Source organism: Falco peregrinus, chromosome 18 (assembly GCF_023634155.1).
Source record: "Falco peregrinus isolate bFalPer1 chromosome 18, bFalPer1.pri, whole genome shotgun sequence".
NCBI classification, from domain to species: domain Eukaryota; kingdom Metazoa; phylum Chordata; class Aves; order Falconiformes; family Falconidae; genus Falco; species Falco peregrinus.
This window is the reverse complement of record NC_073738.1, coordinates 1,583,901-1,597,966: the sequence shown is the minus strand read 5'-3', so window position 1 is coordinate 1,597,966 and position 14,066 is coordinate 1,583,901. Positions and strand designations below refer to the sequence as shown.

General features: G+C 61.0%; 3 protein-coding genes and 1 long non-coding RNA gene across 11 annotated transcripts in view; 1 reads left to right on the top strand and 3 right to left on the bottom strand.

Annotated features, from left to right (window-relative positions):
- Window positions 1–24: 24 nt before the first annotated feature.
- SNX11 (sorting nexin 11) lies at window positions 25–8,138 on the top strand. 4 transcript variants are annotated; one of them, XM_055789784.1, is made up of 7 exons: window positions 25–239; window positions 4,035–4,083; window positions 4,380–4,466; window positions 4,832–4,932; window positions 5,183–5,281; window positions 5,462–5,674; window positions 7,058–8,138. In XM_055789784.1, exons 2-7 carry the CDS (start codon window positions 4,063–4,065, stop codon window positions 7,206–7,208), a joined length of 672 nt encoding a protein of 223 aa, XP_055645759.1. In that variant the 5' UTR covers window positions 25–239; window positions 4,035–4,062; the 3' UTR covers window positions 7,209–8,138. The 4 variants fall into 4 exon arrangements, with proteins under 4 accessions (XP_055645759.1, XP_055645761.1, XP_027641203.1 ...); XM_027785402.2 differs by lacking the exon at window positions 25–239 and adding an exon at window positions 2,372–2,488; XM_055789785.1 differs by lacking the exon at window positions 25–239 and adding an exon at window positions 2,587–2,880.
- On the bottom strand, window positions 246–5,175 carry LOC129782602 (uncharacterized). 4 transcript variants are annotated; one of them, XR_008744627.1, is made up of 5 exons: window positions 5,047–5,175; window positions 4,301–4,554; window positions 3,035–3,707; window positions 2,043–2,477; window positions 246–1,231 (listed from the first exon to the last, which is right to left on the bottom strand). It is a non-coding gene; the product is annotated as an uncharacterized LOC129782602 (long non-coding RNA). The 4 variants fall into 4 exon arrangements; XR_008744629.1 differs by lacking the exons at window positions 4,301–4,554; window positions 5,047–5,175 and having other exon boundaries at window positions 246–975; window positions 1,065–1,231; window positions 3,035–4,022; XR_008744628.1 differs by lacking the exons at window positions 4,301–4,554; window positions 5,047–5,175 and having other exon boundaries at window positions 246–972; window positions 1,065–1,231; window positions 3,035–4,022.
- A 125-nt stretch (window positions 8,139–8,263) lies between the features above and the next one.
- On the bottom strand, window positions 8,264–10,691 carry LOC129782600 (translation initiation factor IF-2-like). Its single transcript, XM_055789782.1, has 2 exons — window positions 10,277–10,691; window positions 8,264–10,029 (listed from the first exon to the last, which is right to left on the bottom strand). Exons 1-2 carry the CDS (start codon window positions 10,689–10,691, stop codon window positions 9,290–9,292), a joined length of 1,155 nt encoding a protein of 384 aa, XP_055645757.1. The 3' UTR covers window positions 8,264–9,289.
- Window positions 10,687–14,066, bottom strand: part of SKAP1 (src kinase associated phosphoprotein 1) — a 155,803-nt gene continuing 152,423 nt past the window's right edge. For both annotated transcript variants that reach the window (XM_055789783.1, XM_013298468.3), the window contains exons 12-13: window positions 11,537–11,654; window positions 10,687–10,898 (exon numbers count right to left, since the gene is read on the bottom strand). In XM_055789783.1, the coding sequence (XP_055645758.1) occupies window positions 11,556–11,654 (99 nt within the window). In that variant the 3' untranslated portion in view covers window positions 10,687–10,898; window positions 11,537–11,555. The remainder of the gene's footprint in view (window positions 10,899–11,536; window positions 11,655–14,066) is intronic.

The window sequence follows — 14,066 nt, the reverse complement described above, 5'->3', positions numbered from 1 at the left end:
GCGCAGCTCCCCGCCCGCCTCGGCGGGGCCTTCCCGGTTAGGCCCAGGACATCCGCCCTGATGGGCGTCGCTCCGCGGCGTGGCGCGGCCGCCGGTGGCTGGAGGGCCCCGGCCTGTCCCTTTGCCTGAGGCGAACTACGGCTCCCAGCAGGCACCGCGCCGGAAGAGGAAGCACAGCCCTCGCTATAAGGCCGCCGCGCCGCTGAGCTGCTTAAAGGGGCCCCGGCCTGCGTGAGGAGGTGAGGGGGCCCTGGGGGGGCAGGCAGGCTGGTCGGCTCGGCGCCTCGTGGGGTCCCCTGGGCCCCGCGGCAGGCAGCGGCCAGCCCACCATGGCGGGGGTCTTGGCCTGTGGCTGGCTGGAGCGGTGGGGCTGGGCCTGGGCCTGGCCCCCTGCTGCGGCCTCTCCCGGCGGGGCCGGGCCGCGGTGCCTGAAGCAGCCGCCCGGCAGCGGTGCCAAGCGCCGGGAGCGGGGTGCTGGACGCTGCGGAGTCGGCGCGGCTGGCCGGGGCGGGTTGGGGTCGGTGTGGCCGGGGGTCCGGCCCTGGTGCTGATGTGCTGTGGCGCTGGGGTGCCCGGGACGTCCCCTCCCGTGGGCAGCGGTGGACCGAGGGGGTCCTAATGCGGGGCGCCTGGCTGCATGGGGGGCCTGCGCCTTCCCGGGTGGGAAATCAGCCCCAGCAGATCCTCCCTGGTATCGGCTGCAGTCAGCTCTGTCCAGGGGTGACAAGCAGAAATAAACGGGACTTGTTCCCTTTTTTCCTGGCGTGGAGCATCTCTGTGAGGCTTTCCTCGAAACTCAGGGGCTCTCGTGTGGCTGGAAGTCACCTGGAGTCGGGCTGTGTCAGCGCTGAGGGACACAAAACCCCGGCTGCCCTGGGGCTGGGTACGGACTGGAGCTGTGGGAGGGAGCCCCGAGCTGGGCTAAACTGCCGCCGGGATGTGCTGGTTAGGAAAGCGTGTTCAGTGTGGGTCCTGCTGTTGCAGAGGGGTAGAGACAGCTGCTAAGGGTGTGCCCAAATCAGCAAGGAAGGTAAAAGATAGAAAGTAAGAGATTAAAAACTAACGCGTGCTCTGTCAGCAGTGTGAGTGCTGGGCTGGGAGAGGTCCAACTGGAGCAGGCACTCGTTAAACGCCTGGATTGCCCGATATCCGGCTGGGTGAAGGTCGTGAGGCTCCAGGAGCGCGGATGTGGGGTGTTCCTGTGTGGCTTCTACCTCTTGCGTCCTCCTGGCTAGAAGAGATGGAAAGTGTGAGCCCTTGAAACACTCGCATGCAAATTGGAGGACGATTAAACCAAACCCAAACCGTGTATCCCAGGGCCCCTTAAACTAAGGCATTAAGCAAAAGCCCTGAAAGAGGATTTGGTGTAACTGTTTAAAGCTAACTCAGAGCAGCCTTCTCCAGTGGCTTTAAGTTGATTTATCAAGTTAAGACCAATTAACTCTAAATAAAGCATAAATGAGATTATGCATTTCTCTGTACAACTCTGGATGGAAGTATAGGTAAAAAGATGTGAGTGCTCGGACTCGCCGGTCCGCCTCCTTGCTGACTGGAGAGCCATCTCCCTGCCCTGGGTCTCTGTTCTTTGCAGCACCCTTTCAGTAGCTGGGAAATTAAAATCCTCTTCCTGGCAGGCCTCTGCTGTTCCATTAGGCAATTTCTGAGTCTCTCTCTTCTCTCTCCTGCATTTTTAATCTAGGCAGGGCTGTTATGCAGAGCAAGTTGCTCTAAAAGCAATGGGATGGCGGCAGCATCCCCTGGGGAGGCTGGGGAACATAATGGTCAAGTTCTGCTGTTGAGCTGGTTCTAGCTGGGAGCCCCCAGCATGGGGGAGGATCAGAGCTTCCCCCATTACCGTGCTGAGAAAAGTGACTCATGTCACATTTGGCTCCTTGGCTCCCTTCCTTCCCCAGTGGAAGAATCATGTGTGCTGGAACGTGGGTTTTGGTTTTTTTTTTTGGTAGGTTCCCCTCGCCCTCCCCCTTACAGCTCAAATTGGAGACAGCAGCAGCCTGACCCAACTCCAGCGAGAGTTCAATTACTTGGAGACATCCTGGAGTGAGCCTGGGTCTCTTGCTGTCTATCCCAAAACTCTTCTCTGCTGTTCTTAACACTTTCTGTGCTCTCTGAGTGGAATCGGATGGCTGAAGTCTTGCAGAAGCTACCTGCAAACCGGTGGAGCCAGATATTTTTTTTTTTAAAAGTGTGGCTTAACCCCTCCCCTTGTCCCAGCTAAAATTAGCTCCGTCCTCAGAAGAGCTTTGTTTCACATCTGAGCATATAAATAAGGGCTGGGTTTCCAGTGCTGCCTGACACTTGGCAGCTCTTGTGGCCTAAAAGGCAAGACTCCAGGAATGGGGAACAGGTGAAGGGCTGCTTCGCCTCTGCGGTCAGGCAGCCATGTCCCTCGGGAGCCTGGGCCGTGACAGGCAAAGTCCTGCGCTGCTGGTTCATCCCAGGGGCTCTTGCAAACAATCCTGCAGAGAAGGTAAAAACCAGGGCATGGGATGTGCTTGGTCTTCCAGCTCCCCCTGATGAGTATTCCTGGTCTGTGTGCACACAGTGATTCTGGGGGTGGGGTGGTGGGACGGGCTCTGGCTCTGAAGGGGTTTTGCTGGCTGGCCTACGCATTTACTGGGGGGGTGCGGGGGTTATGTCACTCCCCTCCCCGCCTTCCTCCAAGCCCTGGCACTGTGTTCGTGGTGGTGTTGCAGAACAGGAATTACTGCAGGATCGCGTAATGGTGGAGCAAATTAGCTGACACGGTCCAGCAGGATCTGGGAGTGCCGGAGGGATGTGGCAGGGGAAGCGGCTGGTGTGATGGGAGCGTGCGAGCAGCTCGCGGCGCAGCTGAGCCGGGAGAGCTGGGCAGCACGGAGGGTACCAGGCATCTATGCGGCTCCCCAAAAGGCTTCACCAATGCTTGTGGGGGCCCCAGCCGCTGGGAAAAGGGGAAGGGGTGGGGGGTGGTTAGGGAGGGGTGTGAAGGGGAGCGGGTGCAATGCCTAGCCAGCTGCGGAAATCTGGTACTGACTTTGCTGCTCGTTCAGGTGGCTTGTGAAAGAGGAGGAGGGAAACGGCATCTCTGTGTCTGGTGCTGACGGGAGGCTTGCTGGGGAGGGGAAGGGGGCTGATCCAAGCAGGAGAGAAGCAGGTTTCCTCTGGTGAGGGGAGTGGGGCTCCTGGTGTGGGCTGGCTGCTTCCCCTGCTCACACCGCCCAGCTGAGCTTGTCTTGGGCAGGCAGTGAGGAGGGAGCTCTGAAAATCAGCGTTTTCTCCTCCCCAGCCAAACCGGCTCCGCTGGCACTTCAGTGCAAACTTACCCATGTGGGGAGTGGGCTGGGCTCTTCCACGCCATCTCCCTCCTGCACTGCCAGTCCTGGCTCTGCAGGAGCGAACTGGGGACCTGGGGTCTTGGTGCAATGGAGGGGGCTGTTCCTGGCTAACGGGAGTTCCAGTGGGGGACAAGCTCTCCTGAGACTGTGTCTGGCGCTCCCAGAGACCCTGTTATCGGCCCAGGAGCAGGGACATGCTGTAGGAGAGGAGGGCAGGCAGCTCAGGAGGAGCAGACTGCTACCCCATCCCGTTCTTGGGTGGTTACAGCTCATCTGAGCAGGGAGCCCTGCTTGCCTCTCGTTGGCGATCTGGGGATTTTTGAGTGCTGTTCCAAAAGGCTGTGGGATCCCAGTCTCCCTTGGTGGGCAGACCTGAAGATGAGCCGTGGAGGAAAGAGGTGCTGCAGGCTCTGGCTCTGGTCACGGCACACGCTCCAGCACACCCCAGCAGGCCATGTTGCCTCCGGAGCACGTGAGAGATCAGTGCTGGATGCTCTCTCCCTTTGGGCTGCTGGATTTGGATGTATCTTTATTTTGTGGTGACTAAGGGGAGAGGACCAGGGAGGGCAGCTGAGGGGGGGCTGGAAGGATGCTGGGTGGCTGGGACAGAGGTGTGAGGTGCCTGAGGGGGGTGTAGAGTACATGGGAGACCCTCACGTGTGGATCTTGTCTTACTAAATCCTTCTTTAATCTGTACAGATGTTTCCCGCTGGGCTCTGGCTCTAGGATGTTGGAGAACCGAGAGGAGGTAAGACCCTGTCTGACGTGGGTTTTGTCTGTTCCTCACTGGGGTTTGGCAGTGCTGGAGTGGGTGGTCTTGGCTGAGGGGTGAGAGGTGCTGAATGCTGGGCTGGGTCTGTGGGGCAGAGCTGAGGGGCAGCTGGTGACAGGGATGGGGGAAGGCTGTAGGTGTCTGTGCTGCTCTGGAGCAGGATGGCCGGGCAAGCCAGTGTGGTCGTGGGTACCTGGGACCCCCCTGGGGGTGGTGCTGGCACGGGGTGGTGAGCACTGCCTCCCCGCGCTCAGGCAGCGTTTGTGCCGTAGGAGCTGACCACGGTGCGCGTTCAGGACCCCCGGGTGCAGAACGAAGGCTCCTGGAACTCCTATGTGGATTATAAAATCTTCCTCCATGTGAGTTGCAGCTGAGGGTTGAGCTGCAAGAGCTCGGTCATGCCGTACGTGAGGCTCATGAGCAGCTGTCGGGCCATGTGTGGCTGTGCTGAGCAGGGATGGAAGAAGCCACGAAGGGGGAACCCTCAGCAGCCCACCCCTCCTCCTGTGCTGTCTCTGTGGGTCTGAGACCCAGCTTCTCCCCTGGAGCCTGCTTAGGTTTTCTAGGCACTTTCAGCTCCCCCAGTGCTCCCTAAAGCCCAGTGCTTTGAGGGGATCCCTTAGTCACTGAGCTCAGGGGTCTGCGCAGGTGAGATCCTGCCCTCCTCTGCCTTGCTGCCCCTCAATTATGTGGATTATTTCCGTGGTGTGTGTTTTTTTTTCAGACCAACAGCAAGGCCTTTACTGCCAAGACCTCATGCGTGCGGCGCCGGTACCGTGAATTTGTGTGGCTGAGGCGACAGCTCCAGAAGAATGCTGGCTTGGTGTAAGCATGCCTTGTTCTGCCTCCTTTCCCCCTCCTGTGTTCCCGGTGCTTTGGGAGACCCATGTGAACTCAGAACAGATGTGGACAGAAACCCCAGACCTGAACACGGGATACCTGAGCTCCTGGGATCCAGCCCTGCACAAAGCAGGGTCCTGGCTGCTGCTGCTGTGCTGCCTCTGTTGCTCTGTCTCGTTGCTCTGGCACTGGGGTGATCTGACCCTGCACCGCTCTCTCTGCTCTGTGCCTGCAGGCCTGTCCCAGAGCTGCCTGGGAAATCCACCTTCTTCGTGGGCAGCACGGATGAGTTCATCGAGAAGCGGAGACAGGGGCTGCAGCAGTTCCTAGAGAAGTGAGTAGAGCATTTGTGAGGGCTGGAGGGAGGGAGAGGACGTGCTGCTGCTCCTGTCTTGCTTGGAAGATGCTGGCTGTGAGGTGGCAGTAGAGCTGCTGATGGTCACCGTGGTGGTGTGGGGCGGGCCCAGCATGCTCCGTGCTCCTGCCTCGCTCACCCTCCTCTCTCTGTGCACAGGGTTGTGCAGAACGTGGTCCTCCTCTCCGACAGCCGGCTGCACCTCTTCCTGCAGAGCCAGCTCTCGGTACCCGAGATCGAGGCATGCGTGCAAGGCCAGGGCGCGCAGACGGTGACAGAAGCCATCCTGCACTATGCCATGTCCAACTGCGGCTGGGTGCAGGAGGAAGAGAGCCGCCCTGCGCTGCTGCCGGGAGGGGACCTGCGGGGCAGGTAACGCGGCAGGGAAGGACCAGCAGGAGGGTGCTGCTGGGGGGGCACCCCCGGCTCCCCTGCTGCGCCTGGAGCTGCTCGGTGGAGCAGGGCTGGTGCTGGTAGCAGCTGCGGGTCTGGCTGCAGCCTGATTTGAAATGGTTGGTGCCTGTGCAAGGGACTTCCACCAGCAGCGAACAGCCTCTGCTGTGAAATAGGAGCTGCTGGGCTTTAGAGAACCCGGAATGTTTTTGAATTTCCCTGTCCTGTCCTTGCTGCTGTCATATGAGGGAATGAAGCTGAGCATGTGTTCCCCAGCCCTGCACCCCGAATGGGTGGGAGGATTCCTGGGAGTCCTGTGATTAAGCTGGGACAGTCTTGGGCTGTCACCAGCAGTCCCTGTACCGCCTTCCAGGGCAGTGACCTGTTTTGGCCGAGGCTTAGCAGAAAAGAGCTTGAATCTCTCAGAAGAACTTAAGCTGAGGTTTACAAAGGTCTTCGTCTGCTTTCCTCCCTTCATCCCTAGGGAGTGAGGAGCCTTTGGAGGCTTTCAAACCTCAGGCTCTGTTTATTTTGCCTTCACCCTCACAGTGTGAGTGGGTTCTCTGCAATTCCTCGTGCCCATCGGAGCTTCAGAGTGCTTGCTGCATGCTGCAGAATTAATCAGGCATCTCCCTGTGGGGTGGCTGCCCCCCCCTGCAGCCAGCTGAGGGTTTTCAGCACCTGGGGGGAGCAGCTGAGCTGGTGGGAGAGGAGGGCATCATCAGTCTGCCACTGCTGCAGCTCCCTGCAAAAGCTGAACAAGCACAGATGACACCTCTGTGTGCTTAGAGCCCTGCGGCAGGCACGGGGTCCCTGGCTGCGCTGGCTGGTGGCCTGGTGTGCCTGGCAGAGCTGCTCTGTGTCCCCTCGCCCCACAGATGAAGGAATTTACCTGCTAAAGCAGGAGGCTGCGTCTGGCCGCCTGCACCACCCAGTGCCCCTGTTTCTTCATCTTGGTTTTCAAATAGCAGGAAGAAAGAGGTGTCTGGACCCCAGCGAGAGACTGTGTTTTAGATAGAGCCCTTCTGGTTTGAGGAGGGGGTTCTGAGTGAGTGCAGCAGCCCAGGCTGATGGGTAGGTAGTGGCCAGTGGTCCCTCCCGACTGCCAGTGCTGGCTGCCTCTGGCTGGTGGGAGTCTCCCCCCTTTGCTGCTCCGAGCTTGTGCGCGTGGGTGAGCGGCTGCCTCCGGCTGAGCTGGCTGGAAGCTTCGGGCTGTGCTGGGGCTCTGTGGGGCGGCAGCAGCCGCTGCTGTGCAGAAGGTTGTGCCGAGGTGGCAGCAGCTGACTTGGGGACAGGCGAGCACCTCAGGCCCCGCACCTTCCCCGGGTCCCTTCTCAGCCCTGACCTGTTCTCTCTTTCCAGCTGCACCGGCCTGGGAAGCCCGCAGGGTCCGAGCTGCCTAGAGACCTGCCCATACTGGAGCGACTTTGGCATGGATGACACCCACTCGGACAGTCCGGATGAGCCAGCTGAGCCCTTGGGCGACGGCGTGAGATGCAGTAAACGGCTCTAGCGAGCTCGCCTGCCTTCCCTGCGACCTGCAGCCCTCGCAGGAAGAGGGACTGCTGCTGAGCCAGAGCCGTGTCTGGGTTGGCGGGACTGGGGCGTCCTGGGAGCATGGCCTTGTCCCGAGATCTGCGGTGTCCGGGGCTCACGTGCTCTCTTTCTGCTGACTCTCGGCTGTCCTTGACGTCCCAGGCAGCGTGTTCGTATCACTCTCCTCTTTGGAGGAGAGATCTAGTGGTTAGTGAAACCTCTGTGTGTTGTTCCCATGGCCCTTGCGCTCGGACTGGAGCGGTAGCAGGGCTTAGTTAGGTGGCAGTGCCAGCGAGGCTCCGTGTTCTTGGCGTGGGGTATGCTGGCTGACGTGCAGCACGATGGAGGAAGGTTTTCCTCGGTGGAGCCGTGGGCTGGGAGCAGGGGCTGGCCACTTCCCAGCGAGTCTCTTCAGTTTAGTCCCCTGTGTTCCCCCTCGGTGCCGGGGGGGGTCTGCGTTTCCCCGTAATAGCTGCGCTGGGCAGCTCCTGGGGAGGGTGATCTCGGCTGTGTGGGGCCGGAGCCCACCTGGCACAGCTCGCCCTGCAGGTTGCCCGCAGCTGGGATGAGCAGAGATGAGCTTCCCTGTGGGAGCGTGGGGCTGGGGAATGCGTGGGTGGAGAGCGAGATAAAGCAGTTTGCCTCCCCAGCCCTCTGGAGGGGATGCTCCTTCCTCAGGCATGGATTGCCATGCACAGCAGGGAACGGGGAGCCTCACAGCCGGGATCTAGTTTGCTGGAAAGAAGGAGCAGGTAGCTGCCCCAGAGCCGGCGTCCGGCAGCGCTTGGGCTCAGGATACTCTTGATGCCTCTCCCTGTGGTCTCCTGCACCTTTTCCTCCCACCCTCAGCACTGGTGAAGGTGGCACCGACGTGCTGTGACTTGAAATAAAAATGAAGTAGAAGAGACTTACCGGCAGTACCTGTCCTGGCTGCGTGGGCGGCGGGAGCCCGGGCCCAGCTCACTGCGGATTGGCTTTGGGGAAAAGGGGGGGCTATTGCCCCCCTCGCCACGGGGCTGGAGCTGCCGAGACCCGTGGGGCTGACCCTGCCCCGGGCAGCAGAGAGGTTGCTGAGGCCACCCCAGAGTGGTGGCAGGGGACAGGCAGGGCCGAGGGGTCCCACCTTAGCCCCACAGGGAGGTTGGGGGGGGGGGGTCTCGGCCCCCCACAGGGGCTGGGATGTGCTGGGGAGGAGGAGGAAGGGTGGAAACCCGCCGAGGCACATCTGAAATGTCAGGAGAAGTTCAGTGCAAGGCTGGCAGCTGCTGGCGCGCCGGAGTGCTGCTGCCATTGGCTGCCCCCCCTCATGCATATTCATGCGTATTCATGAGTGTGTGGCTCCAAATGGCGCAGCTGTGAGGCCAGCTGTGCCCACAGCCCCGCTGCCTCGCCCACGCGTGGCCTTCGCCTGTGCGCAGCCTCACGCAGGGAGCTCTCCCTGGGCTGGGGCCCTATCCTGCCCCTGGCTCCCTCTGGTCCCCAGCGCGGTTTGCTCCGTGAGCTGGGCCTGGCGCTGCTGTGCCCTTCGCTTGACGCCTTCCCGGGAGCCCGCTGGCCCTGGGGCTTCGCTCCGAGGGCGGATTTGGAACGGGCAGCCCATGGGGCTGCTGGAGCAAGGGCCCCCCCAGTGCCCATTCTTCCCCCTCAGGGCTGCAGCCCCGCTGCCGGCTGCGCGTCAGAGCCGGGCAGAAATTATTTTTAGTGGTGTTGATCAGCTTTGCAAAGCTGTTGGCAAAACAGTGACTCAGAGGCAGACCTGGCCGTGGCGGCAGTGGGAAGCAGCCGTGCCCCCGGGAGCCGAGCAGCGGTGCCCTGGGGTGGGGGGTCCCACCTGGGTGGCACCAGGCAGGGCTGGTGGGCTGGGGGCAATAGCCCCGGGGACACACACCGTCCCCTCTGCCACGCGCGGGGCTGGCTCAGCCCCTCGCTGACCTGATGTCTGCAGGCAGCTGCCTTGGGGGGGTTACGGCAGGCGGTGAGTCAGCTCTGGGCATGGAGCTGCCACCCTGTCACCTGCGTGGGGTTGGGGACATGGTGGGCGCACAGAGCTGCTGAGGGTTACCTGCCCCCCCCCCCCCGCCCTGGAGCAGGCGAGGGTGGCTTGGCCCCCTCCCCGTGCCCTCGCAGCCTGGCACATCTCCCTCCTCCCTGCCGCCTGCCAGAAAAACAGCCTCGCTGCTTGGAAGCAGGCCAGGCTCTCCAGACAGCGCATCCTCCGCGCCCCCAGCGAGGCTGTCTCTCAAGTCTGTGCAAACAAACCGTGGGGCCTGCCCCCCCTCCCCCCCCCCCATGCAGCCCACAGTGCCGAGGGGTCCTGCTGTGACCTGGGGCTGCAGCAGCCTGCGCTGGGTCAGAGCATCCTGCTCCCAGCCCCTCCTCGAGCAGAGCACGAAGGTCTCTGCTCCAGGCTCCTGGGTGAGTCAGTGCACCTGGGGCAGGATCAGGCCTCCTGATGCCTGAGCATGGGGAGCGGGGTGCAAAGGGGCATTTCCTCCATGCCGGGCTGGGGCAGATGCAGCCGGTCAGGCCCAAGCCCTGGTCCTTTTTGCACCAGAGCATCCTGGGCAAGAGCATTGGTTCGTCCCTGCCAGGATCCCAAAGGGAATGATGCTGCAGGGATGGGTACTGGCCCTGCAGCTGCCCCCCAAAAGGAACTGCTCCTTGCAAGATGCTCATCGACGGGGAAACGGAGACGGGAGGGCTGAGCATCACGCCGAGGGGCAGAGTGGAGGGAGTGTTTCCCCACAGCTCCCCGCTGCCCTGGCACAGGCTCCCGTGGCTGCTCAGGGTCACCCACGCTGTGGAGATCCAGGGCTGGAAGAGCAGCTTGGCAGCACCGGAGGGATTTGAGCTGAGCTGGCGCCCTGCCAAGCTGAGCTCTGGCCATCCCAAACCCATCCTCCACAACAAAGACAAGCCCAGCAGGGAGGTGCCTTTGCCGGTGCGAGCGAGGCCACGTGTGGAACCCTGGCACCAGGACGGGTTCGGCCCCTGCAGCTCCCCCCCCCCCCCCCCCATACCTCTGGTGTCCCCCCCCAGTTGTACCTGGCTTCCAAACATCTGCACAGCTGTGCTTCAGAGCGGTCATTCGGCCCGTGCCCAGGCTCACCCCACTGGCGATGCTCCTGCTTCTGCACCGACGTGCTCCAGCTGCTCCTGGCCAAGGGCTGGCAGGTGCCGGGGGGCTGCTCCGGCGCAGCCCAGGGGGTTTGGGCACCCTCCCCGGGAAGGCTGCAGTCAGCAGGTACTTACCACCATCTAGTGGCCCTTCAGCCAAGTGCGGGAGGAAGAAGAGGAGGAGGAGGGTGCGCTGGTTAATCCTCAGTTGTGACATAAAATGGGCTTGGACCAGAGGGCTCTGAGGGTGCTCAGAGCTGGGGCTGCAGGTGAGGAGCCGCTGCCTGCACCCAGCTCTGGCTCCAGACCCTCGATGAAGTCTGGAGCAGCCAAATACAGACATGAAAGTGGCTTTATTGTGGGCTGCCAGCCCCCCGCGCCCCCCACCCCCCCCCCCGGCATCACAGCAGGTACCACAGGGCAGAGCAGGGCTGCAGGGCGCCGTGTGCGGCTGGGTGACGGGACGTGGGTCTCTGTGCAGTGGGTGCCCATCGCAGGGGGAGGCTGGTGGGTCATTGGTATCTCAGTGTGGCCAAGGAGAGAGAGGCACCTGGATTTGGGGAGGGGGAGAGACACGGGTGATGGTGGGGAAGGGGACACCAAGATGCAGGCTGGGACCGACACAGCCTCGTGTGTTGATGGCTCATGGGCACAGAGGGGGATAGCAAGGGTGGGAGATCTCCAGCGGAGTGTGGGGGTCTTGCTGCCCCAGGCAGGTGTCAGGACTCTGCCTCTAGCTCAGCTGCAGACCCCCTCCATTTTCCCAGCCCTGACCCGTGCCTCAGTTTCCCCATCTGCCAAATGCCTCCATAACGGGGTTGGTTTGGGATGAAAACACGGCACATGCAGCGCTGGGTGCCAGCGTTGGTGTTGGGGCTGGTGGCACACAGCTCTCCCTGTCCGATGGAGGTGGCTGCCACGGTTTTACTGTGTTTCTCCCATGGGGCTTGAAGGACTTGAAGTCCAGGGAGGGACAGAGGGCAGGGTGGCATTGTCCCTCAGCTGCAGCTGTAGCTCCTGGTCTCGCCTGCTCCCGTGTAAAACAGAGACCAGGAGATGGAGCTAAAGCCAGTCCTCAAGGCTCAGCACCCTGGAGATGCTGGGGCACCCCAGGAACCGAGCTGTCTCCCCAGCACCCACCTCCACACCCCATCCCCAGCAGCTGCACCCCAGAGTGCCACCTCTCACCTGGGGTGCTGTGTCCTCATCACTCCTCCAGGTCATAGGCAGCCACCAGGTAATCCCTGGGGACGATCCCGACCGCGTCGTTGAGCTCCCCGACCCACCAGCCGTACGTGTTGTACTCCTGGGGGGACACAGCCGGAGGGATGCGGGTTTAGTGCCGGGGCAGGGGACGTGGCCCAGGTCCCTTCCTTTGGCACCTGGATCTACAGAAAGCAGCCCCCAGACCCCCACCAGAAAATACCCCAGCCCCACTCTCCCCAGGGTAAATCCTTCCCACACTCCATCCTGCTCCGCTCTCCCTCTTCGCCCTGGGTCCTGCGGGCCATGGCTCGGGGCGCGCTTGGAAACGCAGCGTTCAGTTCACACCCTGACATTTTGGGGTGTTCTGTTTTCAGATGTTTGTCCTCAGGATGTCCCAGAGCCCAGCCTGGAGCTCTGTGAAGCCCCTCCAGCTGGATCGTGCCTGGGTAACACAGCCCCTTCCCAGATTTACATGTGATTTTCCTCTGGCAGCAGATACAGGAGGCAAATAATAACCGAGAAAACTTCCCCCCTGGTGCGTGCCAGAGGAGGAGTTAGCACGCACAGGCTTAGGAAGTTTGCCATCAAAAGAGGAGAATATTTTTTTTAAAAAGGAGGTGTTAAAAGTGATGTGCACAGCAGCACAGCCGTCCCGTGTCCCACGCGAGTTCTGACCCCCCCCCCCCCCCGCTGACCTGGCTGGGGCATTTAACAGGTCCCCGAGCTCATCCCTGCTTCCCGACGGGGAAAGGGATTTGCTCGGGAGCGGGGCTGAGTCACCAGGGACAGACGCTGCTCCCCACACCTCCAGCTCTGCAGATGGTGCTGCCCTCGCTGGAGCTGGGAGGGGGTCCCAGGAGCCCTGACACCCCCCGGGCTGGGATCCTGATGCTCCCCAGGGACCCCAGCAACCAGCGCTGAGTCAAGCCCCTGTGATGCTGCTGGAAAAGGAGCGGAGAGGGATGGGGGCTACGTCCCCCTGCCCCACCGTCCTCATCAGCCAGGGGGGAAAAATCCTGCTGCAAAACCAGAGTGTCCGAGAGGGACCCCAGGCGTGATGGGGAGCCCCCAGCCTCTGCTCGCCCACCCCCAGCTCTGCCATAGCCTGAATGCTATGAGGTATTTTAAAATAATTTCTGCTTTGATGAATTGCTGGGTAGTCCGCAATTGCTCATAATCCAAGGGAGGAAAATGCAAATGAGAGCCAGCCGAGAACTCGTGGCACCGAGCGTTTATTTCACTGCGCAGTGCCAAAAAGAATTAAAACAACATTAAACTCCCAGCAATAATGTTTAAGTCCTCGTTTCCAAGTGCCAAATTGCACCACTCTGGATCATACAGATGTTCGTTAATTATGCTAATTTTTATTAAACTATTAAAACGAGGAGTGCACTGGCACAGCAAGGCAGAGCCCAGTGCAGGGTGAACTCTGCTCTCGTCTGGAGGTGCTAATTTACATCTTGCTAACGTGCTGCTGCCTGGTACCGGGTTTTGGAGGGGGGGTGAGGAGAAGGAGGGAGTCTGAGGATGGTTTTGCAGGAATCTACCTAATTACACACTAATGGGGCCTCTGCGCTTGGTACCTGCCTGGACTGGGTTGGTGGGGGGGGGAAGCAATTTAGCTGAGACTTTACAGAAGGGACTGAAAACCCACTAATCGGGAAGATAATTGCTCCAGTGAGGTTGGTGGGCCCCAGGCGTGCTGGTACAGCGGCATCAGGAGAGGGGAGTGGGATGCTCTGCCCCCTCCGCCTGCTAAACCTCCATCGGGTGCTGTGTGGCAGGGGCTCGGCAGGGTGCTGGAGGCAGCACCCATGGGTGCTGATGCCATGCCAGGAGCCCCTGGGGGACCGTAGCATGCAGCACCAGGCACAAGGCAGGAGGCAGAGCAAAGCCATCACTCTGCTTCAGCGCCAGAAATGCAGCAGGGCCAAGCAAACCAGAAATCCAGTGCCCTTTCCAGGCTGGCATGTAATACGGAGATGTGTTTGGGGGTCACCCCAACACCCCCGCAGCCATCCTCCCGGCCCAGCCATCCTCTGCACGGCCGCGGTGGCCTTGCTCTGCTCCCAAAATGCAGTGATTTTCTCCCAGAAGGAAGAAACCCCCTCACAGCACTTCTCCACGTTTCATTCCTGAGATCCCTGGTGCCAAGCGAACCCAAAGCAGACGCTCATTCAGATAATCGTCCGCAATCAGGGCTTTTATGGCGGGTTGGTGCACGGGGCCATAAAAAGCTTTATGCTGCTAATCTCTATCGAAAAGGGAGAAGGAAAAGGGGGGAAAAGAAACAACAAGACGACAACCACAACCTGGTTTCTCTCCCTGCCTTGCACCATGGCTCCTCCAGCATCACCCAGGAGAGACAATGCTCGTCCGAGGAAAGTGGGAGCCCCTGAATGACCCAGCCACAGATCCCCCCATCAAAGGGGACATCCCACAGCTCAAGCCCACAGTCACAAAGGTGGTGATGGGAATGTGGCCAAAGTGTCCCCTGCACGACCTCAGATGG